At 40.6% G+C, this 25341-nt stretch overlaps 1 protein-coding gene across 1 annotated transcript in view; it reads right to left on the bottom strand.

Annotated features, from left to right (window-relative positions):
- Positions 1-4786: 4786 nt before the first annotated feature.
- The window catches only part of FGF9 (fibroblast growth factor 9), a 100982-nt gene continuing 80427 nt past the window's right edge, over positions 4787-25341 (bottom strand). Inside the window, exon 3 of the mRNA XM_029602538.1 lies at positions 4787-5959. Within this exon, the coding sequence (XP_029458398.1) occupies positions 5714-5959 (246 nt within the window). The 3' untranslated portion in view covers positions 4787-5713. The remainder of the gene's footprint in view (positions 5960-25341) is intronic.

The raw sequence follows: 25341 nt of genomic DNA, 5'->3' as shown, positions 1-25341 counted from the left end.
CCCTTTGATTGTGTTAGGTATTCCAGTTCCACAGAAATATAGAAATTGAAGAAAGTATTTTTAATTTCTTATTTATTAACAACAGCCAGGGGGACAATAGCTAAATCCTGGAATAAGTCAAACAAACCCTCTGGATATTTGGCTTGAGTATGTTTGATATGAACTGTCTATGGAAAAACTGACCTTTTAATACAGAGAAAATACCCAATATGCACTGAGTAAAAAAATATTTGTTTACTCAATGCATATTTCAGCTCTGGAATTCATTGCCAGAGCATGCGGTGAAAGCTGGGTTTAAAACTGTTTGCATAGGTTCCTGGAGGAAAAGTCCATTTACCAGTATTAAGGTGGTGTTGCAGAAATCCACTTCTTATTCCTGGGATAAGCAGCTTGGAATTTATCTACCCCTTGGGATCCTGCCAAGTAGTTGTGACCTGGATAGGCCATGTTGGAAAGAGGATACTGGGCTTGATGGGCCTTTTGTCTGACCCAGTATGGCAAGTCTTATGTTCTTAGTGTGGCAGCCCTTTTTACATTTTGTTGCTGCGAGCTCAGAGCAAGTAAATAAGATGACAGACCATTATTCACTGGTAAATGGAAATGAGGAAACCCACTGTTTGATTTTGTAGATAAATGTTTATGTGAAGATGGGTTTTTCCAAGTATACCCAGAGTTGCTTTCCAAAGATATATTATGCCAGATCATCACACAATAGGTTCAACACAAGTACTTTTATTGTTTATCTTGGTTTGATAATACTTAAAATCAAGTAATAGCTGGCTATGGTATCAGATTGTTTCTTTCTGAATATATTGCTATTTGCTTGTAACATTAATTGGAAAATAAAAGAATTTAAAACTAAAACAAAAAAACAAGATGGTAGCTTGCTAAGTCAAACAGATGTACAGGTGGCCTACTGGTTAGAATGAGCTGAGAGCCAGAAGACTTGGGGTCAAATCCTTCTTCTGTCACTGAAACTTGGGCAAGTCACTTTTATCTCACCAATGCCTCACAGATCCATTATTTCAAGGGCAATTACCATTATACTGGTGGAGTTTACATTCCTCTTGGAGTTTCCCTTTGCAAATGCGTCCAGCGGGTACAAAAGTGCCAGTGTACTTTGCACCTGTATGGGAGCAGATTGAACATATGCGTGTGCATTTTAAAATGAAATCTCTGCATGTACTTTCACTCCCTGACCAAACTCTGCCCACCTTTCTTTGCAAGCAAAAGTATACTTTTTTGTATTTCTTTCAGTTATATGTAAACCGATATGATGTACCCTCGAATATCGGTATAAAAAAAAAAAAAAAAGCGGTTAAATAAATAAATAAACATACACACTGTAAAAGAGTGCACATACTTTTACACTCATACTGGGGTGGAGATGGGGGATTCATTCAACCCAGGATTTTATGCAGGTCAGCGCGTTTTGCTACATGAAATCCTTTGATTATTGCTCCCATAAATGGTAACTTTCAAATGGGTGCACATATACGTATAAGCACTGGTGCACACCCAGAGACATATGCACGCATTTTCTAAAATGGCCTAGGCGTGCGTATATGTGTACCTAATTTTAAGCTTGTGCGTGCCCAGCAGGGTTTGAGCTGCGTAAGCGGGGGAAGTTTATAACAGGTGGCGTCCAATGTCATGACCAGTTTCACCAGTTTGTCCACCAGTTTGCCCCATCTAGAGCTAGGTCCTCCAAACCTCCCTGGTTCTTTAGCCTGCACTCCCCCACCCCCCACCCCAGTTACCCCAGACCTTTTAAACTCCTCACAGATGCCTAGAAATAGTTTTATTAAGTCTTGCACCTCCTCCACAGCGGAAGAAAAGTTACACGGCACTGGACCTGGGCACGCGGCCAGGCGTGAAGGTACTTGCGAGCACCTCTCTTGGCCCCGCTCCACTCCCACCATGCCCACATTCCGCTCCTTTTTTGTCTGATGTGAGATATTCGTGCATCGGGACTCGTGCGCACTTGGGGGCAGCTTTTAAATCAAGTGGACACATCTCCCAGTTTTGGCGCACGCCTGGCTTTTAAAATGCACCTTTTAGATTGCAAATGTTTTGGTGGATACTCATTGTTAACTATGAACAAGTTGTTAACTTTTTGTAAAGTGCCCTAGTTTAGGGCACCATATATATGCCAAAATAATAATAATCCACAGGAAGACAGATTACACCTCCTGGCTCTAATATGGAGGCATTTTATTGAAATCATTTAAAGGAGTTTGTCTATGTAACTTTTAACCTTAACGTTTATAACTTATAAGTTTCATTGACTTGCCTAGCATGGTTTTCTTTACTTTTATAGTCCATGGGATACCATGCCTCTAAATTACCAGACTCAGGATCACTGAGGTGGCAGGGTGTTTAAGCAGCTGTAGTTGAATCTAGAAGGTGTACCTCTCACCAGGATATAGCACTTGTGAGTGATGTATAGCCACATAGCATTACATTTTTTCTGTTCATCAGAGTCTGAATGGATGCATGTGTGTGTCTAGCTGAGGGTAGTCACATGCTCTCTGTTTGTAGCATACGAGGATGTGACAGCACGGCTGCTCAGTCTGTTTCATGCACAACACGGTCTAGGAAAATGCACAGAAAAAAAAATTATTTTGTTTCTTTTTTTTTTTTTTTTTTTTTTATTTGATTGTGTTGGGTCAATTGTTTCATTTTAGTGTCAGTGTCTCAGTCTAAGGGACCCCCCCTCCCACCCTTTAACATAAAATATTATCTGGTTTGGGTGGGTCCCCTCCCTCCTGCCTGCCACCACCTTAAAAAGAGACAGTTGGGTCCCCAGGCCCTAGCCTAGCCAGCCCCTATCTCACTCGACTGTGGTAAAAGAAAGTGACCTAGGCACCCAGGCATCCCACCAGGACCTTTCCCAGTGTACAGGAAGCAGGACACTCCCTTATCTATTCCTGCTCAGAACTGAGAACATTTTGCTAGCTAAACTGGCTATTCAATATAGTTAGCTGTAAGTTAAAGTTCTTGTTATATTTCTAGTGTATGGTATCATTTCTTTTAAGAGCTGTTTTGTTTTGTGATGCATATGAACGGAAAGCTCTGAATATAAATTTGGAAGTGGAAGCATTGTATATGAACTATTTTGGAGAAATGTGTAAAATATGGGCACAGTGGATTGTACACTAGGGATATAGCTGTGTGTCATAGTGATAGTGCTACCTAGTATTATGAGTACCATAGCTGAGCAATATGTATTTTTTTTTCTGATATCCCTACAGTCTGGTGAATATGTGCTGTTTCAAAAGATGAGACATAGATATGTATAAAAAGGCTTTGCTTGCATATAGAAAGTGTGTGAAATGCAATTGTGATTGCATGACCGAATGAGAGAGGGGGTGTAAGGAAAGAAAACTAAAGTTAGGTTCTCATAAAATACATGGTGCACATTTTTTTTTTAGAGCAGATTCTAATTCTTCAGGTATGCCAAAGTCATTTTTCAAAGGTCAACTTCCACCACCTCTGCTGAGAACAGAATCATTAATCCTTCAAATGCAGTCTTTTTAAGTGAAACTTTAGCCATTATTTAAAAATAGGGGAGCATTATTAAAATATTGCTATTGGTATTAATTTCTTCCTGTTTTGTATTTTCCCAAAAGTGTAAAAAAAGTGCTTATGCAAATTTCAAAATCACTTCCATAGGAAATACTGGAGGTCGTGTGACTGCAATACTAGCCTGGCTGAAACTTTCACCATCATCAACCAAGAGTAAATATATTTGAGCCCAAGGGATCCTAGAAACAAATTACGGTACACAAACACATACACAGGTTTTAGTTAGGGATGCCAACTGGCCTCAATTTTTCAAAACAGGTAGATTCAGTCCTAGTTTTTCCCCATATCATGCATGAGCTTGTAGTTTTTATTTTCCTGTTGTTTTCCTTAACCAAAGCAGGACTACAAGTCCATACACACAGTGGCTAAAACCAGGATTGGATCTGCTTGCTCTGAGAAACTTCACCCAGTTCACCACCTTAATGTAAATGGATGTCTGTGGGCATATCTGGACAGAGTGGAGCGCATGAATGGAGCTTCTATTATGGTTCTTTCTCGTGCATGCCCTGAAGATTTTTCGAGGGCTTTGGCATATATATTTTCTTTTTACAAAAAACTCCTAAATATCTGCTTTATTTACTCTCCTGTAATCAAAAAGATTTTGAGTGAATCAGCTTCATAATAACTTTTCCCGATCACTGTTCACAGAAATTTGTTTCCGTTTGCAAATTTTATGTGTAAAGAAGTGCTATTATCATGTATTATGGCAGTTTACAGTGCAAAAGCAGTTTTCCCCAAGAAGTGTTACAAAGGCCTCTTGAAACGTATATAGCCTGCCGGCACACTAATGTGCAAGAGTGCTCCTGTGGGCCTGGCACTTGTCTTTAAGAACACCATCGCGTGCTGTTAAAGCTGTTTGTGAAAATGTTAAGGCTGTTTCTGCAGCCTTTTTTTTTTTTTATCTACTCTTTGGCTATTCCCCTATTTGTAATAAGAAGCAAATTGCCATACATAAAGCAAATTGAGTTGTGATGCACAGAGCCTCCAGTTAATACAGCTATTGCTGTTACATGATGTGTCGTGAAACTCTGCTAGCATGTTTAGCATTTGAGAGTTAGAATGCACGATAGATTTAAACAGATTACCTCTATATACATACATATGTATACATATTTTTAGATACTGTCCCACAGCTGTAGAATGTAGAATACTGGAAGCCACTTATCAGAGAGAACATATTAATGACACGGAATAGAAGTTGAAGACCCAACTTTATCTTTAATCCTCTGGGGTAAGCTATGAGACAAGCAGTCAGAAGAGTGAATACTCAGTGTCAAGAGTGTGTGCATACTTTTACAATAATATGGGCACAGGCTAGATTGCCACCTTTTGTACATTAGGGTCACTAGAATTTCATTGTATCCATGCACTTTTTTTTATATTTATTTGCATGAACTTACCACAGGTTCATAGCGGCATTTGCCATTTAATGCTTACAGAGCCTAAAGCTTCCAAAATGCCTATCTGGCCTGTACATATTTCATTAAAAATAAACTCTATATAATAAATAAATATATAAAATAAATATAATGTTGCCTTTGGAATTTTCTATAAATAAATTTTAACCTTTTATTTTACTAAGAGGTCTTTTGCTTTGCTTTAAGCTCCATGGGCTGCTACCCAGGGAGCAATAAACTGAAAAGTCACTTTGTTTAAGTAAGACTGCACCTTCCATGCCTTTGTAAATGCAGTGTGCACTTGAGCAGGCCACCAGCCAAAAATCGAAGTATGGCAGCTACGCTGATATATTGATGAAGTACAACTGATCAAAACTGTAAAAGCTTGTCTATTTCCCTGCATGCATCAGGCCTTTTTCCTCCTTTGTTTTTTTGTTTTTTTGTTTTGTTTTTTTTCCCTTTTTGCTCCTGCCTGCTCTCCTTTTTCCTTTTCTTTCTTTCTCTTGCAATAAATCAAGCGCATGGGCATAGGTTCTCCAAGAGGACAGACCCTTAAGTGCGGAACAAAATCAGCATGTTCCATCCAAGCCTCCATCATTCATTATGCATGCGACAAAGTTTGGCAACACTGGAGCCGATGTGATGACACAGCTAATCAATAATAACCCGCCGCGGGAAACCTTTATAGTGGTTACTTTTTAAGGGCTCAAGTGAAGGAATTGTCTTTGTCAACTTTGGCTCAAAATCTCCTTATATAGTTCCGGTACTTTCTCAGGGTCCACTGGTCTAGGTAAAAAATGTGTAAATTTCTGATGCCGTTTAGTCCTAGTCCCTTCTCTTGGCGTCCCATCTTTATTTAATGCAACATAATATCGCCTTCCAGTGTCCACGTGTTTGTATAGATTGGATGAGTAGGTATTATACCAGTTTTCTTCAAATTGCTCTCTGAATACACACTCCTGGGTTAACTTGTCCTGGAAGAAAGATAAAAACAGAAAGGACTATTAGAAAAGAAAACAGACTGACCATAAAGAGGGTAATCTTCAAAGGGACATCTGCAGGCAAAACAGTGGTTTATGCGCCAAAATGGCCTTTTACAAAATTGCCAGCCCCCCCAATATGCGGGTAAACTTATGCACGTATGTTCTGTAGGCTACATAAACCCGGATTCAGTTGAGGCATTTCAGGTGGTGGGGTCGGGGACTTATTCTCATACTTTTGGAAATCCATATATGCACGTAAGTATGTGCTTAACATTTTCAAGAAAAAATTCTGCGCACCTAAGAAGAGTGTGCATGTAGCATTGCCAGGATAATTATCAAAGCAGGCTTATGCACACAAGTCCACTTTGAAAAGCGATGTAACTTACATACATTTTTGCTGACTTTCTTTATGCAGGCAGTTTGAAAGTTACTCCTTAATTATTTTATATCTTATTTTAAAAAGCATGTGCTTACGTACAAGCTGGACCATCGTGACACTTTTTAATTACTAAATCAAGTAAGGTTCAAGTATCAATTTACTTTTGCTATATATTGTATTTTTGTGTCTCAGGATCACTTAAATGCTGACTGTGTTTATTTAAAATTCACCATTCAAGCACTTTAAAGCTATGTGAAACTTATTTCCAATAGATTTTACTCAATGAGCCATAAAAAGATTTTTAAAAAATGGTTGTGTTACTTTCTTCCAAGTTTTAACTTGCCATTGTCTTAGTTCTCTTGGTCTCACTAGTTCTTTCATACTCATGTTCTCATTTACTCTAAATGTCAAACTGTAATGTAAAAAAAAAACTAACTAGTATTTCTGATCTATAAAACACTCCTGATTTCAATTAAACCTTCAATTTTAAGGCAATTATAAAACTAACTAAACTAAATTTTAGACAACATTTTCCTTAAGGAAAGACTGTCTGAGCTGGTAAAATGGAAATATGAAAATATCTATAAGATAAATCTTGTTATTCCAGTGTATTAACTATCTACTGTAATTATGCCTTACATTTCTTTTATCCTTTTGACTATGAGATAAACATTTTCAAAGTTATGATATGCTTTTTTATTGCAAAGCAGAGACTATATCAGTAAGTCCTCAATGGCCCTGAAACTAATTCAAATTAAGTTGGGGGGTTTTCCCTGCTTTCAGCAGAGATTCAAACCACATGGCAGATCTGTGGAATCAATGCTTGTTAAATACAGAACTTTCCATGTTTTCAAAATGTATGATTCTGTCCTTTCTTGAAATCATTTGGGGGTAATTTACAAACAGCTTGCCTAATTAATAGAAAACTGCACATGTTAAACCAATATTCAAATCTTCAGAGAGATAGCCATGTTAGCCTGGTGTGGCAAAACTGACAAGAAGAACCTTATTGACTAAACAATTTATTGCATCTGATAAAGTGGACTCTGTCCGCAAAAGCTTAATAACTTGGTTAGTCTATAAGATGTCATTCGCCTCTTGTCATTTTTGCACATTTTCAGAGCAGATTTAAATGCACACAAGTCTGCTTTGAAAATTATCCCACCAAATCTACCCCCACAGAATGACATCTTTTATGTGTGCAGAAACCTTTCATGAAAATTTAGGTGTATACTTTTTAAAATCCATTAAGTATTCACTTGTCCAAATCCCTCCCCAACTCCATCTCCGAGGATGCCTCCGCTCAATCCGGATAAACTTACACTTGAACAGGATCTATACGCACAAGTTTCCGCATATATGAGACAGGTAATTTTATAACAGGACATTTCTTCAGGTAAAACACAGTTTTACCTGCAGAACTGCTTGTAAAATTGCCCTCTAAATATTCTCTTCAAATATTGCACTAAAGAAACACTGAGTCATATTCTTTAAGTATCTTTAGGCATGTTGTTTTATGAAACATATATGATTCAAGTCTGAAATATTTTCTGTGTTCTTTATCAAGTATGTTTTACAAAACAATAGCATATATCAGTATACTTTGCCTACATAAGAGCCAATGCAGTAAGGGCCGGATTTTCAAAGGGCCCGGCAACACGCGCAAACCCCCGGGACACGTGTAAATCCGGGGTTAGCGAAAGGGGCGGTCCGGGGGGGCGTGGCGTGGCTAGGGGCACCTGGCACAGCACCCATTTGCCGGTGTGCCGGCAGGCGCAACTTGCTACTGCTCAGAAGCAGGAGCAAAAGGAAGGACAAAGAATTTGGGGGCATTTAGGATAGGGATAGGGGGAGGGCAGGTTAGGGGAAGGGGAAGGGAGGTTAGGCTAGGGGGTTGAGAAGATCCCTCCCAGTCCGTTCCTTAATTGGAGAGGACTGAGAGGGAACTGGAGAAGGCCCTGATGCGTCGTCGTGCGTAACTGCATATGTGTTCCCCCCCTTGCGCGCAGTGACCTGGCATTTTACAACATGTGTGTGCCAGCACGTGCATGTTATAAAATTACGCGTCCTTGTGTGCTCGCCGGGTAATGTACGCACATGGACGTGCGCGCGCGTAACGTTTTAAAATCTATCCCTCAATGCGCACTGAAAAAGGGCTAGTATTGAGCATCCGTTGTCTTAAGGTGGATAAGTTCTTGGAGGAGAAGTCCATTAACGGCTATTAATCAATTTTACTTAGGGAATAGCCACTGCTATTAATTGCATCAGTAGCATGGGATCTTCTTAGTGTTTGGGTAATTGCCAGGTTCTTGTGGCCTAGTTTTGGTCTCTGTTGGAAACAGGATGCTGGGCTTGTTCTGACCCAGCATGGCAATTTCTTATGTTCTTATATTCTTACACAGCCACATCCCCTAGGCTCACAATGCAATATTAAATGAGAGGCAGCGTTAAAAGAAGGTGCTGTAAAGAAAAATTATGCGTTGGTAACGCTCAATAGTTTATTGCATCGGGCACCCAAATGCAATGGACTCTTAATATGAGCATCCATTTTTATCCTGCTTCTTTTTTTGTTATATTTCACTTTAGCAATCTCAGCAAAATATCCGGCACTCCTTTCTATGCATATCTAAATTGTGAAGCAATAAGAAAAGTGGGTTTCTTTTAATCAAGTCAAAATACACAACTACTTTTCTTCACCAAAAGTGGTAAATTAAAGTGTCACAATAATACTAATGTTTTTCATGTTTTTCATGAGCCTTTGACTGCAAGTTGACTTTACTCCACCTCTGAAACTAAAGTTAAATTTGCCGCGTTCAAAACTGTGTGTTGGGTGCCTAGTGCTCTACTGCATTGGGGGGTAATATCTAATGTCTTCATCTACATGTAATTTACATATGACGAGTGCTATCAGGTATGCATTTGTTTGGGTGTAGGTTTTGGGTGCGCTAATCTCCTTAATGCATCGGGTGCTAGTCTAGCGCGGCCAAAACGTGCACCCAACGCACACATAAACCCATGTGCTGGGCTGAGTGCAATTTATTGCTTTGGCCCCATGGTTTGGTTAGAATATGAAATGGCTTATCTCTCACAGCTCAACAAATATTAAATAATAAATGTGACTCATGACTGGGATAGGAGCTAGTCCTATTTACTTTAATTACAGCTGTATCCTTTCTTTTATAGCTATCAAGAAGTTCCACGTGTAAATTATGGAGCTTAATTTCCAGGATGTGTGCACACACACATATGTAAAAATCAAAAGAAAATCTCCATACACAAAAGTCATTAGAGGGAAACACACAGAGAAAGGTTCACCTCATAAGCACTATTTTTCTTCCTTTGGAAAGTAGGCTAAAAATATGTTTTAATATGCTGCCCTTCATTCCAACAGGATCGTATTTGAAATCACAGTACGTCAGCGGGATGCACACAATCGTTTTTGTGGTGGATGGCTTCATTTCTTGTGCCTGAGTTGCATGACAATTTTGAAAGGGGTGAGGGGAAAGCAACCAAAGTAAACAGTCTATAATATTGTAAAACATAAGATAACTGAATAAAGTTGTATCCACTTTTTAAGATTCATACCACTTCCAGCTCTCAATTACTGGTCAGACTTTTTTGGAAATCTGGACAAAGTTGTTGGTTTGAGGACACTGTGGACCAGGTTAAAGGTAAAAACCTTTCTGATAAAAAGTTATGATCACGTTAAAATTAGGGATGTGCTGCCATTTGAAACAAAATAGGAAATGTCAATGTTTCCTCTTTTGTTTCATTTTCAAATTGGAACAAAAGAAAAACGAACAAAACTGATGCATTTTTCTTTGGTTTTGAATGTTCAGCTGCAGCTGCCATACAACATAGCAGGCGCCAGCCTTGATTGAGCAACAGCCTTTTAAAAGCCAAAGCTGTGGGGATCACTCCTGCTCCTGAAACGTCCAAGGACCCCCGACAGAGTAAGAGCTGGAGTACAAGGTTGTCAGGTGGGATCCTGGGGGCCCGGGGGGTTGAGGTGGGCTCTCTCCTTAAGCAGGTTTGGTGGGCAGGGGAGAAAGATTTTTTTGTTTTGCTTTTCAATATGGGGGGGGGGGTGCTTTTCTACATTTAATTTTGGGTAAATTGAAACAATTTGGAATAAACAATGAATAATTTGGGGTAAAATGAAACAAAAAAAAAATAAAATAAAAACTTTTCTTGTGCGCACCCTTGGTTAAAATATTTTAATCCTCTTGAAGGAGTCCTAGACCCTTCAATATGACAGCACAGATTTTATTCAGGAACAGCAAGGTACTCCTATCATGTTTAAGGTCTCAATATATATTAATTTCCTTTACTGTAATTTTCACTAATTTCACAAATTTCAAAAAGGTGAAAGTATGGGTAGGAGTAGCATGGATAAGAAGAGTGGTGGGAGTATCAGGAAGAGAGTGAAGGCTACAGGAAGGATGTCTGCAACAATCAAGGAAATGCAGAGAAGAGAGGGTGGGATAAGAGCGTAGGCAGAGCAGTCAGGCCAGTGGGGTTAAGAATGAATCCCACATAGCCCTGGTCAGGCACATTAGACACTGGATGGAGGGACAGCACAGAAGGAGGAGGAAAGGGGTGGTGTAACATTTCTGCATTGGGGGTACCCTGCATGTAGCGGCAGTTACTACCCTTAACAGAACTCATGGGGGCAATATGCACAGAGCGGCATTTACTACCCTTAACAGAACACATGGGGGTAACCTACAAGGAATGGCAGTTATTACTCTTAACTGAATGTTATCTTGAATGTTCATCGCCTAGGCCTTTTAGATTTAGGCGATTCATACATTTTTAATAAATGTAAAAATATAAATGAATATTCAGTGCTATTTACAGAGGGACTGAAGGGCTGTGTAATAGTAACCAATGCAAAAGGGTCTTGAAGTTAAGCTTCCACAGGGAGCCCTGGACAGTCAGATTGAACTGAACACCGTTGAGAGCTCTGCAAATGGGGCCCACCATTACCCCTAAATTCATTAAAATGCTATAAATATAGTGGAAATAGCACCCACCTAGGTCAATAGAAAAAATACTTTTGAATGATACCTTCTTTATGCTTTATCTCTAGTAATGGATATGAATCCATTCCTCTTTGATGACACAGCTTCTCCTCAGGTCTTTTTGAGGTGAAAGACACCTTTTCCTTTAGATAACCAAAAATCTGCTGAGCCCCTGGGCACTAGGGTTCTCAATCAATAAACAAAGACTGAAAAAATTGTACTCAAAAAAGCAACCAAATGAGAGAAAGTAAAGGTGGAAAAACTTCTTTCTCCAGTAATAAAAGATCTCCAAAACTCTGGACCAAAATATAGAGTTAAGGCACCCTGTTCCAACTCTCTTTACCCAGGTGTCTGCGAAGAAGACCCTCAGAGTCCTTTTCCCAGAAAAATAATCAATTGTGGAGACTGCACAGTCAGAGCTGGCCCAAAGCAGGGTAATTCGGGAAAAATGAACTAAAAATACATGCTATAAAATGGTGGCAAGGGTTTATAAAGACCCAAGCACACACAGTCCACTTCTCCCACATGGGGAGGCTCAAACCCCCAACCTCTATTCACTAATCTCTCTGTACCTCCCCATGATTCTGGTCCACTCCTTCTGGTAAGGAATCCTATTTTCTTATGCTAAAAAAACTGCAGAGTTAGGCATCTGGTATGCAAAAAGCCAAGGCAGCGAAATTCTAAGCTCAAAAGAGAATGGAATTTGGGGCTGATTGTATCTAATGATCTTAAGGGGGCCAAACAGGTGGCTAAGGTGATGTGGACAACTGCAAGGGTGATGCATACAGGGACAAATAACCCTTGCTGTAGTTACACGATGTTAGGTTCCACATTAGGAGCTACCACCCAGGAAAAAGATCTAGGCATCATAGTGGGTAATACCTTAAAATCGTCGGTGCAGTGTGCTGCGGCAGTCAAAAAAGCAAACAGAATGTTAGGAATTATTAGGAAGGGAATGGTTAATAGAACGGAAAATGTCATAATGCCTCTGTATCGCTCCATGGTGAGACCGCACCTTGAATTCTGTGTACAATTCTGGTCGCCGCATCTCAAAAAAAGATATAATTGCGATGGAGAAGGTACAGAGAAGGGCTACCAAAATGATAAAGAGGATGGAACAGCTCCCCTATGAGGAAAAGTTGAAGAGGTTAGGACTTTTCAGCTTGGAGAAGAGACGGCTGAGGCGGGATATGATAGAGGTCTTTAAGATCATGAGAGGTCTTGAAAGAGTAGATGTGAATCGGTTATTTACACTTTCAGATAATAGAAAGACTAGGGGGCACTCCATGAAGTTAGCAAGTACATAAGAACATAAGAACATGCCATACTGGGTCTGACCAAGGGTCCATCAAGCCCAGTATCCTGTTTCCAACAGTGACCAATCCAGGCCAAGTAGCACATTTAAGACTAATCGGAGAAAATTCTTTTTCACTCAACACACAATTAAGCTCTGGAATTTGTTGCCAGAGGATGCGGTTAGTGCAGTTAGTGTAGCTGGGGTTCAAAAAAGGTTTGGATAAGTTCTTGGAGGAGAAGTCCATTAACGGCTATTAATCAAGTTTACTTAGGGAATAGCCACTGCTATTAATTGCATCACTAGCATGGGATTTTCTTGGTGTTTGGGTAATTGCCAGGTTCTTGTGGCCTGGTTTGGCCTCTGTTGGAAACAGGATGCTGGGCTTGATGGACCCTTGGTCTGACCCAGCATGGCAATTTCTTATATTCTTACCCTTTCAAATAATGCTAAGACTAGGGAACACTCCAGGAAACTAACAAGTAGCTGCTTTAAAAGAAATCAGAGAAAGTGGCTTTTCACTCAATGCACAATCAAGCTGTGAAATTTGCTGCCTGAGGACATAGTCAATGCTTCTCATATAACAGGGTTTAAAAGGGGTTTGGACAAGTTTCTGGAGGAAAACTCCATAAACTCTTATTAGTCGGGTAGATTTGGGAAAGCGACCACTTATACCTGGGAGTGAGCAACAAGAAATGGATCTACTCTTTTTGGGATCTGCTGGGTTCTTGTGACTCGCAGTGGCCACTTTTGGAGACAGGATAGCTGGATTCAATGGACCTTTGGGTTGAAAATCCCTGCTTTCAAATATAGACCCTTTAGCAAATGTTTCAGATAAAAAATCTTGGCCACTTCTGGAGAATGAAAATAATCATATGTTGGAGTTCAAAAGTGTTGCCAAGAAATCCATTTATGCTGAATTTTAGACCTGCCCCAGTTCTCCAGTATCCACTACATTATTACTTCAATGTAATACAAATGAGGCTTTTCAAACATAAAAGGTGCTCTGCTGATGTCATCATCATCTGGAACTTCATGGGAAAAAAAGTGCACAGACATGCTCACAGCACAAATGCTAGTGTGATCCATGAAGCAAAAAATCCCTTGCCCATTCTTTAGTCACTGCTTGCTCTCAATGAAATATGCTCTGAACACTTAATGGACCAGCTCCATAGGAAATAATGGGGAAAGTAAAGCTGTAGCAAAGTATTTTACAAAAAATAAAATAAAATGTCCAAAAATAGCTACATTAGTTATAAACAATCATTCATATGCTTTCTCAAATCTAAAAAAGAAAACCCCATAAAGAACCTCACTTAAGATGTCATAACATAAGTAACACCAAAATTATATAAAATGCACAAAATGTTATTAAAATGTATCAATTTGTCTATATCAGGAGAATTGTTAGAAAAATTGAAGGGAAACAAATCTTATATAAATATTTGCAAATAGGAACCTGTGCTCCCAGTGGAAAAGTAATTAAGCATCCCTGAAGCTGAATATTAAAAGGCTTCTCAGGAAACCAGGAGAACTTATGTGCTTGGGTTAAGCTTTGGCTGTCAATGCACATGTAGAGATGCTACCATATCTCTACCAGAAACCAAAAGGATTGTACCATTAGCACAGGGGAAAGAGAAGAGTAGTTAGTGTGAGTTTGTAGTTCCCCCATGTGAAAGATGGAAAGTGGTATATTCTCATGCTATATATCCTTATCTCATATTTTTGGTTTCTCTTTTTGAAACATTAAATTTTCTAACATGTCTGAGTACTCACACAGGGGCTCAGGGCATGCTAACCAGGTGTGGTGCCTCTCAACCAGAGAGTATGGGTAAACTATATTTAACTCTGGAGGAGCAATGGGTTTTCATCCATTTTTGGAGGGAGGAGAGAGACTTTGTGACCCCCATCCTTAGGTCCACTATCATCTCAAAGAGATAAAGAGGAGTAAAGCAGGTGCCCATTAGGTATCACAAAATCAAATGAAGGAGAGGAGGAAGAACTACAGGAGAAGTGTGAGAAGTTGGAACTTTGTCTATGGAATATGATCAAATTGACTAGAAAAGGTTATTCCCTATCAGTTGGGAGGGAGATTACCAACTGCCCCAAATCGATTGAAAAGGATAAGAAGTAGGATTTGTTAATTGGACCTTATTTAACCACCATCAATATAAATTTATTAAAAGAAGAAAGGTCACAAACTTATTCAAGAACTAAATTTGTAATACCATATATTGAAACAGCTAAAGCTGTAAAGAACTTTCTATCAACTACATAATCTATCAGTAAAAGTTATGTTGAAACCATCTAATGCTTCCAGTATGATTATTGCTGCTGTGATGACTGATCATTAAGGGGTCGATTTTAAGACCCATGCACGCCTCCATGTGTGTGTGGTTCCTGGTGCGCACACATGGACGCTCCGATTTTACACAGATCTTCACCACAACACATTGATATCACAATAGAGCTAACACTGTTCAGTGCTTAACAGGATGCGAACTACATATAGGAGGCATAGCAACATAATCCACTCTTATTCCAGCTGCACTATGGAAGCACTAGAATGTATGCTAATAGCCAAGACTCCACTTGCAGGAATGTTGACCTCTCATGAATGGATCACAACTTGCAGAAGCCAGGTCCTTAGTAAACACTTAATTAAGTTCTATGGACAAAAAGGGATGCTAAAGCTCCAAAGGGAAATGGAAAACCTAGTTCAGAAATGACAGGAAAGCCCACAAACCCAAATTTTCATCCCAACAAAGTAGAAGTTTTGTTAATGAAGTGGTCTTAAATTTTCTAGAGTTCTATGAGAAGTACTCTAGGAACAATGATAATGTTACCAAATAGCAGACTGGATGCAAGTTCTGACTGCTGTTACTAGTATTGTAGTGGTACCCAAGGAGATGGAAAAATAAATACAAATGAAGAGAAGTGGCAGCACACAAGCACCTATTACTACTAGTACTTATTTCTAAAGCATTACTAGGCATATGCAAAGCTATGAGTTCCCAGATAAGCCTAGCATGTGTAAACTTATGATGTCATACTGAAGTATACAGTAGTTTCAAGAAAAGAAAATTAATATGGAATATGAGTCATACAACTTTGTCTAAAACGTTTTTTTAATACATCAGATTGGTGTACAAATAATTGAGTACGATACTGAGACAGGTGACCTAACACAAGAAATCAGTGTACTTCATGAAAAGATTCTTCTTAATTTCCTATCATTTCCATTACCCCCTAGTCAGCCTTATTTGGTGTACATCCTCCTGCATAGCACTTTTTTATCCCCAGGTAATGAATGAAGTTATAGATATGGGTTCAAGGGAGATCAGCACTCCCAAAACAACCACTGCAATAGAAGAACATAAGATATGCCATATTGGGGCAGACCAAGGGTCCATCAAGCCCAATATCCTGTTTCCAACAGTGGCCAATCCAAGTCACAATACTTGGCAAGTACCCAAACATTAAACAGATCTCAAGCTATTATTGTTTATTATTTAATAGCAGTTTATTCTCTAGGAACTTATCCAAACCTTTTTTAAACCCAGTTACACTAACTATCGTAACCACTTCCTCTGGAAATGAATTCCAGAGCTTAACTATGTGCTGAGTGAAAACGAATTTTCTTCAATTCGTTTTAAATGAGCTACTTGCTAATTTCATTGAGAGCCCCCTAGTCCTTCTATTTTCTGAGAGAGTATATAATCAATTTCATTAACTTTTTCAAGTCCTTTCATGATTTTGTAGACCTCTATCATATCCCCCCTCAGTCATCTCTTCTCCAAACTGAACAGCCCTAACTTCCATAGCCTTGCCTCATAGGGCAGCCGTTCCATGCCCCATATCATTTTGGTTGCCCTTCCCTGCACTTTCTCCAATGCAACTATATCTTTTTTGAGATGCAGCGACCAGAACTACACACATTATTCAAGATGCAATCTCACCATGGAGCAATACAGAGTCATTATGACATCCATCGTTTTATTTTCCATTCCCTTCTTAATAATTCCTAACAAGCTCTTTGCCTTTTTGATCGCCACAGCACACTGAGCCAACGATTTCAATGTATTATCCACTATGATGCCTAGATCTTTTTCCTGGGTGGTAGTTCCTAATATGGAACCTAACATCATGTAACTACAGCATGGGTTATTTTTCCCTATATGCATCACCTTGCACTTGTCCACATTAAATTTCATCTGCCATTTGGAAGAAGCCCAATCTTCCAGTCTCACAAGGTCCTCCTGCAATTTATCACATTCTTTACAAAGTTACCCTTTTACTTGTGTGCTGAAACCTATTTACATTTTCTTGAAATGAATGGACTGCCATTAATGTCATACTATATTCCTCAATAAATTAAAGCCACTGGCAATGGCCTGGGAAAAAAAGAATTTTAGGGAGGTTTCTGTAATCAGCATTAGCATTAGTGTCCCAATAAGTCCTACAGTACAGTACAGTATGCTGTTTCATTTGAATACCCTTTTCGACAAATCAGTCTGTTTAGAGTTCTGGTTCATGTCAGCCAGCTCAGTATTAATCCTCTAGCCTGAATTTGAGAAAGTGCTGAATCAGGCAATATATTTGTAGAAGAGAACTCATTTGTTTATGTAGATATTATAAAACCATATACAGTATTACATTAGGGCCAGCTATGATCCAGATAAGAGAAAATCCTGACCAGATCTGACGCACCTTATCAAAGGGGAGAATCAAAGGTATAATATTCCATGGATCTGATCTTCTATAACTCTGCCCGGAGTCAGACATTTATTTTACAGTACAAATACAGAAAATGTTTCTATCTTTAATCCTATGCTTGAGAAAGATGATTAGAGTCAGAAAGATTTTGTTTGGTTTTTTTTGGGAGGGGGGGGAGAGGGGCAGGGATGGCTGGTTAAAAATCAATGATTTTTTAGGTAGATATTCAAAAAAGATTGTCCGAGAAACTTAAAAGTTTAAACTTCAAGTTTTAAATTTCCAACTCCTCTCTGCAATGAAATGTTAGGTGGTAAAAAGAGATAGGGCAAGGGGTATTCTGCAAGCATAGCTAAAATATATCCAGTTAGTGCTGATATTCAGAGCTGGCCAGATAAACCTAGCCAGGAAAGTCTAGTTGGGAAAATCACAGTCCTAAAGTTACCTAGGTAACAGTCCACTTTGTACAAAACTTTATTTAAATCTCATAATAATGAGCTGTTGCAGTGACATACCGAGGGGAGGGGTTGGGGGGGGGGCCCAGGTCACCAGGCGCAGTGCTGTAAGGGGCAAACAGGAGCCTCTTTTTGGAACTATTTTTTAGTATATGGCTGAAAACTCCGGGCTCTGCTGCAGAAGCAGGCCCAAAAGAAAACATCAACTGGGCCCCGTGGAAGGAAGATAGGAAGAATATGCTATCAAGACACATGTCTAAGGAAGCAAAGCAGAGGCGTCCTTAGCCCTATATGCACATGGGGCTTCCAGCTGCTATTGAGCCACAAAGAATGGTGGCTCATTAAGGCCATTGTAGACCCCATCTCATAATGGCTGAAGAAGAGATCCATTAGAGCCACTGAAACAACCTAACCCGCTGACAGCATGAGTGAGGTGGGGCCACGGGACCCCCCCCCCCTTCCCCTTCAGATTCCATGCGAGTGATAGGCTCAAGTGAGAGGGAGGGTGAGTGTGTATATAAGAATGAGGGAGTGTTTGTGTGAGCATGTGTGTATGAAAGAGAGGGAGCTTGAGTGAGAGCATGTGTGTGTGAGAACCTGTATGTATTAGAGACTGAACATTTGTGTGAACATATGTACATGAGAGAGAGGGAGCTTGTATATATGCATGTGAGAGCATGTGTGTATGAGAGAGGGAGAATGTGTTTATGTGTATGAGACAGAGGGAGCATATGCATGTGTGTAGGAGATGGAGCATGCATGTGTGTGAGAGCCTGTGCATATGAAAGAGAGGGAACATGTATGTGTGTTAAAGCCTGTGTGTATGAGAGAGATGGAGCTCACAAGTGTGTTAGAGCCTGGGCGTAAGAGAGAGAGGGAGCATGCGTGTGTGACAGCATGTGTGTAAGAGAGCGAGGGAGATAGGTACTAAATCTTAGCGGTGGGCCAAATGATGACTTGGTGGCAGGCTTCCCACACCTGGCCAATAAGAAGAAGAAAAGAACCACTGGGGGGGGAAAGGGAGTCATATGGTGGGTTGTGACTGAGAGGGAAGGGAAGCGGTATGAGTGAGGGAAGGAAAGGGGAAGAGACTGAGGAATAGGAAGGGGAGAGGGAGAGGAGAGGGAGGGAAGGGAAGGGCTGAGGATGTGAGTGGCAGAGAGAAGGAAAGGGAGTAAGGGGGAGGGGTGAATGACTGAAAGGGAAGAAAAGGGATGAGTGAGAGGGAAGGGGTGAAAGAGTGACTGACAGGGAAAGGAAGGGGTGAATGAGAGTGAGAGTGAGGGGTGAGTGACTGGGAGGGAAGGGAGGTGAGAGTGATAAAAGGGGGCTGAGTGAGAAGGTAGAAGGGTATGTGTGGGTAAATGTGTGTGTGAGAGAGAGAGAGTGAGAGAGAGGAGAAAGTTTGTGTGTTCCCTTATCGCCTGCGCCCTCCCCCATTCACTAATCCACTGAATCTAGGGCAATCTCAGGATAACTACAAATCATAAGTTTGCAGGTAAGAGAGGGGGATACTTTTTATCCCTATTAGTTTTAATTATTGGGTGTTATATGATATGTCTGCTATTTTGAAATATTTAATTGATTTTGAGAAATGTTTAAAGTTGTTTTAATCCTTATTAATTATTAGATGCTCTATTTATCATCTTTCATGAAATAATGTTTTTATTAATATGGTTTACTATTATGATGGATTTATATATCTTGATTTTGTTTTATGTGGCATGATGATGTTTCTGTTTTTGCATTATTGCGCTGCATATGAGTCTGGCTGGGAGGTCTGGGAAGGGAGAGGGAGAGGGAGCTGGGGAGAAAGACTGTTACTGATTCTGTTTCTCTGAGACGGGAAGTGTGAGAATTTGATTTTCTCTGTCATTTATGGGAAAAGTGCATCTGGCTATGCCTATATTATTTCTGTGGTGTTATACTGCAGACAGAGTCTGGCTTTTTGAGATTTCCAGTTCAGGTTTTGTCTCCATGTTTTTTTTCTAATTTGCTGTCAATTATTCTGCATTGGGTGAGGGGACAAGCAGTGTACTATCAAGAGGCTGCAGTGATGGTCTGGAAAAAAGGACAAACTTGGAATGGTTTTTCCTTATTTTATCTTCTGACGGTTGGAAGTGGAAATTTTGGAAGAATTTATAAATTTTACATCACAGTCCTTGACTCTTGGTCTTACTCTTTATCAGAGAATGTTTTTGTTTGCTTGCGATACCACGGGAGGGAAGGGGCAATGTTGGCGGCCGGTCTCCAGGCAGAGAACCTTTTGCCCTGTAGATTGTTCACTACAGTCTGTCAGCTCATTTCTTTTCTGGGGTTTTCTTGCCCTTAAGCATTTCTACAAGGAGGATATGGGGGAGGCATCACAAATGCATTGGCCCTCAGGCACTGGAGATCCTCAGTATACCTCTGCTGTTGTAATGCAAGCTTATCCAAAGAAACTCTTATTAAAGTGTGATTTTGTGAAAAGGAAGATGTGAAAATTGCTTCATAGGCCCGGTTTCACAAGAAATAACTATACCTCAAAGAGATGTAGTAATCTTTGCTTTCAGATGGGAGAACGATGCTTCACATGCAGCAATGCCACAACTAAAGGGGCCTTGCAGCCCCTGTACCTTCCTCTTGAGCAAAGAATTCATGAGGTTAGCCAATGCCATTTTGAAATCTGGCATCAAACGGGCAGCAGCCAGTAAGGATTGCTCCTACCCCCATAAACCACCACACCTATGAGGTATGATTTGGAGGGGATAGGTGAAGAGGGGATGCCTCAGATGAGAACATTTAATGGATTCTGGGGACACAGAGGCGGGACATGAAAGAACAGAGCTCCTCTGCTATCACCAGGCAATTTCTGGTGCCCTGGGTGGGGTGCATCACATGGGCCACAAGGCCCCTTTAATTCCCCCCAGCCGTTGTGCGGATCACAGGCAGGCTTCACATATTGCCACAGGCAGGAATGCATAATTCCTAGCCATGGCAATGCATGAAAAATATCTCACAGAAATTTGCTACATACGCATAGACAAATCGCACTCAAATGGACCTCTAATCTACAAAAAATACCATGTATTAGTACACTGGCCATTTAGAAAAGCATGGGCACAATCACCTATAAGTGTAGAATTCAGTAAAACATTTCTAATTCATGGATTGCAAGAAACATCTACTAGGGGAGAAAGGAAAAGGAAAATACTTATTACAATTACCCTAATGCAGCTGAGTAAACTGAGGCACAGAGAGCTAAGGTGAAGCAGAGTGGAGGGGTAGCCTAGTGGTTAGAGAGGCAGGCTACAACCTAGGGAAGCCAGCATTCAAATCCTGCTGCTGCTTCTTGTGACCTTGGGCAAGTCACTCACTCTCCAACTTAGGGTCTCATTTACTAAGCTGTGCAGCTGACCTCTCTCCTTCTTATGCCCCTAAATTGGTGACAATGGGCATGGTTAGAATGGGGCCTGCACCAAAACACTTCTTCCTTCATTTATTTATTTATTTTCCTATTTATGCATTGGGGCCACATCAATGGACAGTGGGGGACTGGGACAGGCAGTCCCTCCAGATCCCGTGGGAGGGTGGGTTCTCTACTTGGCAAATGGGGCACTCTATCAGGCAACTTGGGCCCTTTAAAGCAGGACCCTGGGGACTTTGGGACATGCTCCAGGGTTAAGTTAGCTTCATCTCTTGAGTTGTAACCAACTTTCAGGCCGATACAGTACAGTGTGCTCCAACGGAGCACACTGTACTGTATCGGCCTGAAAGCCTCCGACTTAATATCATGGCGATATTAAGTCTGAGGCCTCGAAGAGTAAAAAAAAGTTAAAAAAAAAAGATTTTTGAATTCGGCCCGCGGCTCTCGGGCCGAAAACTGGATGCTCAATTTTGCCGGCGTCCGGTTTCCGAGCCCGTGGCTGTCAGCGGGCTCGAGAACCGACGCCAGCAAAATTGAGCGTCAGCTATCAAACCCGCTGACAGCTGCCGCTCCCAGCTAAAAGGAGGCGCTATGGACGCGCTAGTGTCCCTAGTGCCACCTTTTGCCCGATTCTACCGCACCACCTCATTTGTATACTGTATCGCGCGCACCGGTGAGTGGACTGTACTGTATCGGCCTGAAAGCCTCCGACTTAATATCATGGCGATATTAAGTCTGAGGCCTCGAAGAGTAAAAAAAAGTTTAAAAAAAAAGATTTTTGAATTCGGCCCGCGGCTCTCGGGCCGAAAACTGGATGCTCAATTTTGCCGGCGTCCGGTTTCCGAGCCCGTGGCTGTCAGCGGGCTCGAGAACCGACGCCAGCAAAATTGAGCGTCAGCTATCAAACCCGCTGACAGCTGTCGCTCCCAGCTAAAAGGAGGCGCTATGGACGCGCTAGTGTCCCTAGTGCCACCTTTTGCCCGATTCTACCGCACCACCTCATTTGTATACTGTATCGCGCGCACCGGTGAGTGGCCGGTGCGCGCGCCAGGAGAGCGGGCGTTCGTCCGCTCTCCCGCATTTTTACTGAATCGGCCTGTTAGTATCAAACAATGCTGCTTACAATTTTTGATTTGCATTTATTAGGCTAGTATTGACTACTGACTTTATCACTTTGCAGACCGTTCAAAAATGTGCAATGCGGTAGATGTAAATAATTATTGCCCAATTTTTTCACTCCCTTTTCTTGCTAAGGTGATAGAAAAAGCTGCATTAAAACAATTGAATGAGTTTCAGAAAGAGCACGCATTGCTCGACTAGTTCCAGTTCACCCAATAATACAAAAACCTGTTCATTTCCAGTTTATTTATTTTATTTATTTATTTATTTAAATGCTTTTAAAATATACCGACATTCATAGGACATATCATGCCGGTTCACAATCAACATTGTAAAGGAGGAAGAGGAAATTACAAATAACAGGGAGGGGGGAGGTGGAGCAGTGAAGGAAAAAGGAGAGGATGGGGGTCAGGTGACAGTAAGCGCAGAAGTTGCGGGAAGGAGAAAGGTAGTGAAGTGCTAGGGGAGAGAGAAATTGATAGGAACTGTGTTAAAAAACTGAGAATAAAAAATTAACAAAATTACAAAATCAAAATGAGATAAGTTGAGAAGAAGTTTTGATGACAGACTAAGTTTTTTTTCTTGGTCTTATCTCTCCACATCATTTGACACTTTAAATCATGGGATTCTATTGTTAAGAGTCAGGGAGTTGGCATGCAACATGCTGTCCTAAAGTGGTTTGACTCTTTTTTGAGTCCTTGCCTTCATCAGGTATCTGTCTCAGGGAACCATTCTTCCTGGTTCCCGTTGATATCAGGTATTCCTCAGGGCTCTGATCTTTCAGCCACTTTATTTAATATGTACAGGCACCCACTTTGCAGGATCTTAACTGATCCAAATCTTGACTATAAATTATATATGGATGATATCTATTTTTCAGTACCAATTATGCCATCTGTTGATGAAACTTTACAAAGAGTTGCCACTGTAATTGATATTCTTGGACAGTTGTTGCAAAATAACAAATTAGTATTTAACATAAAGAAAACAGATTTTGTACTCGGCACATTTCCAACCAGTGATGTTCAACATGTGCCAGTCGTTCACACTGCACATAATCTTGCCTATTAAGCAGGTCCAACTTATCCAGTTAACTTAATCAGATATGTCCGAATATTGGCACTTATCCGGCTAAGTTAACCAGATATATTGCTCTTCCCTGATCCACCCACATCCCACTCATTTATCCAGTTAACTACTTAGTTGAATAAGTATTTATCCAGCTAAGTGGTGACCGCTGATCACAGATGGATAATCAGAAGTCACTACTTATCCAGCTAAGTAGCACTGAATATCGGCCTCATTAAACCCAAAGTATGGTCTTTAAGGCATCACATGGCATGATAGCATTAGTTATTTTGCTTGGCATTGAAATTTTCTGTTCCAACTCGCCATCTCTAGTCACACAGCAGAAGCATTCTAGAAATTCCATCCATCCAACACCTCAGATTATGTGGGAATAGGGAGGATAGCTTTGCTGTTGTTGGTCCAACTCTTTGCCTGATCAGCTCAGATCAGAATTATGTGCCAAAATTTTCTGAAAAAAAGTTGAAGACAGTTTTATTTGAACAGGCTTACAGTATGTAAGAGTCATGTAATGTATCTGCTTTTAGCCTGTCTGTAACTTACTTTGAACTCTCATGGTGGAAAAGCATGTCATAAATAAAACAATGATGATGTAATATATGGGTACAGTAAGAGATAATAAGAGTCATGTGGCATGCAGATAAGATCAATCTTGTTGATGATATGCAATTTCAGGGTTTGAAATTTTTAATATGGTGTTTGTAAGTTTTTAATTATGTGTGTTTTTCATGTAACATGTTTAAGTTTATAGACAGGCATGTAAGAAATGCTTTTAAATTAATAAAAAAAAGCTCTCCAGATTCACCATTCATAGCTTAAGGCATTATACCATATCTCTTCGCATTATTACTGTGGTATGGGGGAATAGCCTAGTGTAGTGGTTCTCAACCTTTTTTCTGTCGGGACACATCTGATAGTTCTCACATGCGTGACACACTGAACACATGACAGACACAAGGCTAAATGTAAATGTACACTTTACATCCACAGGAACCCCACCCCCACCCCCGACCGTCAGCAATGGGTATAAAGCAGAACTGGGATATTCCCCGTACAACTCACCATACAAAAAATATATTCCGGTGTTATCTCAATAACAGCATCACAAACTCCCTCTACTATCAGGCACAATAGCCCTACTTATAAAAAGACAGCAGTTCACCAACAATGCATGTCCTATTGAGAAAACACAACAAATAAGGTGAGTTATTTTAGTTACTAACCCTCATGCTAGTTAAATACCTTACCTCAGTCACACACTCAAAATCAACCTTCACCAAGTACAGAAAGCCCACAAATTATAAATATGAAGACCGAAACTGGAATGGAAACCCAAAAAAGCCACTCTGCATGCAGTACAAAACTGGAGAAATGGTAACAGAAATATAGCACCTAACATAGTACCAGGCTCTGCAATAATGCACACAAAGAAATCAGCACAAAGTTACACCTGCATTATGGCATGCACTCAAATGGAACATCCCTACCTATAAAAAGGCAGTGCTGCAAATATTAAACCAGGCCCTAAACACCAATACACCTCCAATTAGGAAAACAGAAAAATCCAAGCTGCAATAGATCCCCACATAGTTTTATAGTTGTAAATGTTGCGCACAAAGGGACCTTGGCCAACTGTTGAACTCGAGGGCCTTGGCAAGCTGTTGCAGTGGAACAAGTGGGGTGTACCCTTGGACCTCGGTGAACCGGGAGAAGAGCTCCGAGGAAGCGCCAAGGGAGGTGAGACAGAGTCTCGTCAGGGCAGAAACTGGAAGCCCAGGCCCCTGCTGACCTGCACAGCCTCCGGGAGGCCAACCACACAAGGTTGGACTCTGAGTAGTCCTCCGCCCACTCCAAGCCCTTTCAGACCTGCTGCTGCGTAATGGCTGAGGTGGCAGGC

This window comes from Rhinatrema bivittatum, chromosome 5 (genome assembly GCF_901001135.1).
Source record: "Rhinatrema bivittatum chromosome 5, aRhiBiv1.1, whole genome shotgun sequence".
Lineage (NCBI taxonomy): Eukaryota > Metazoa > Chordata > Amphibia > Gymnophiona > Rhinatrematidae > Rhinatrema > Rhinatrema bivittatum.
Note: the sequence above shows the minus strand (reverse complement) of the source record. Positions and strands in the feature narration are given on the sequence as shown.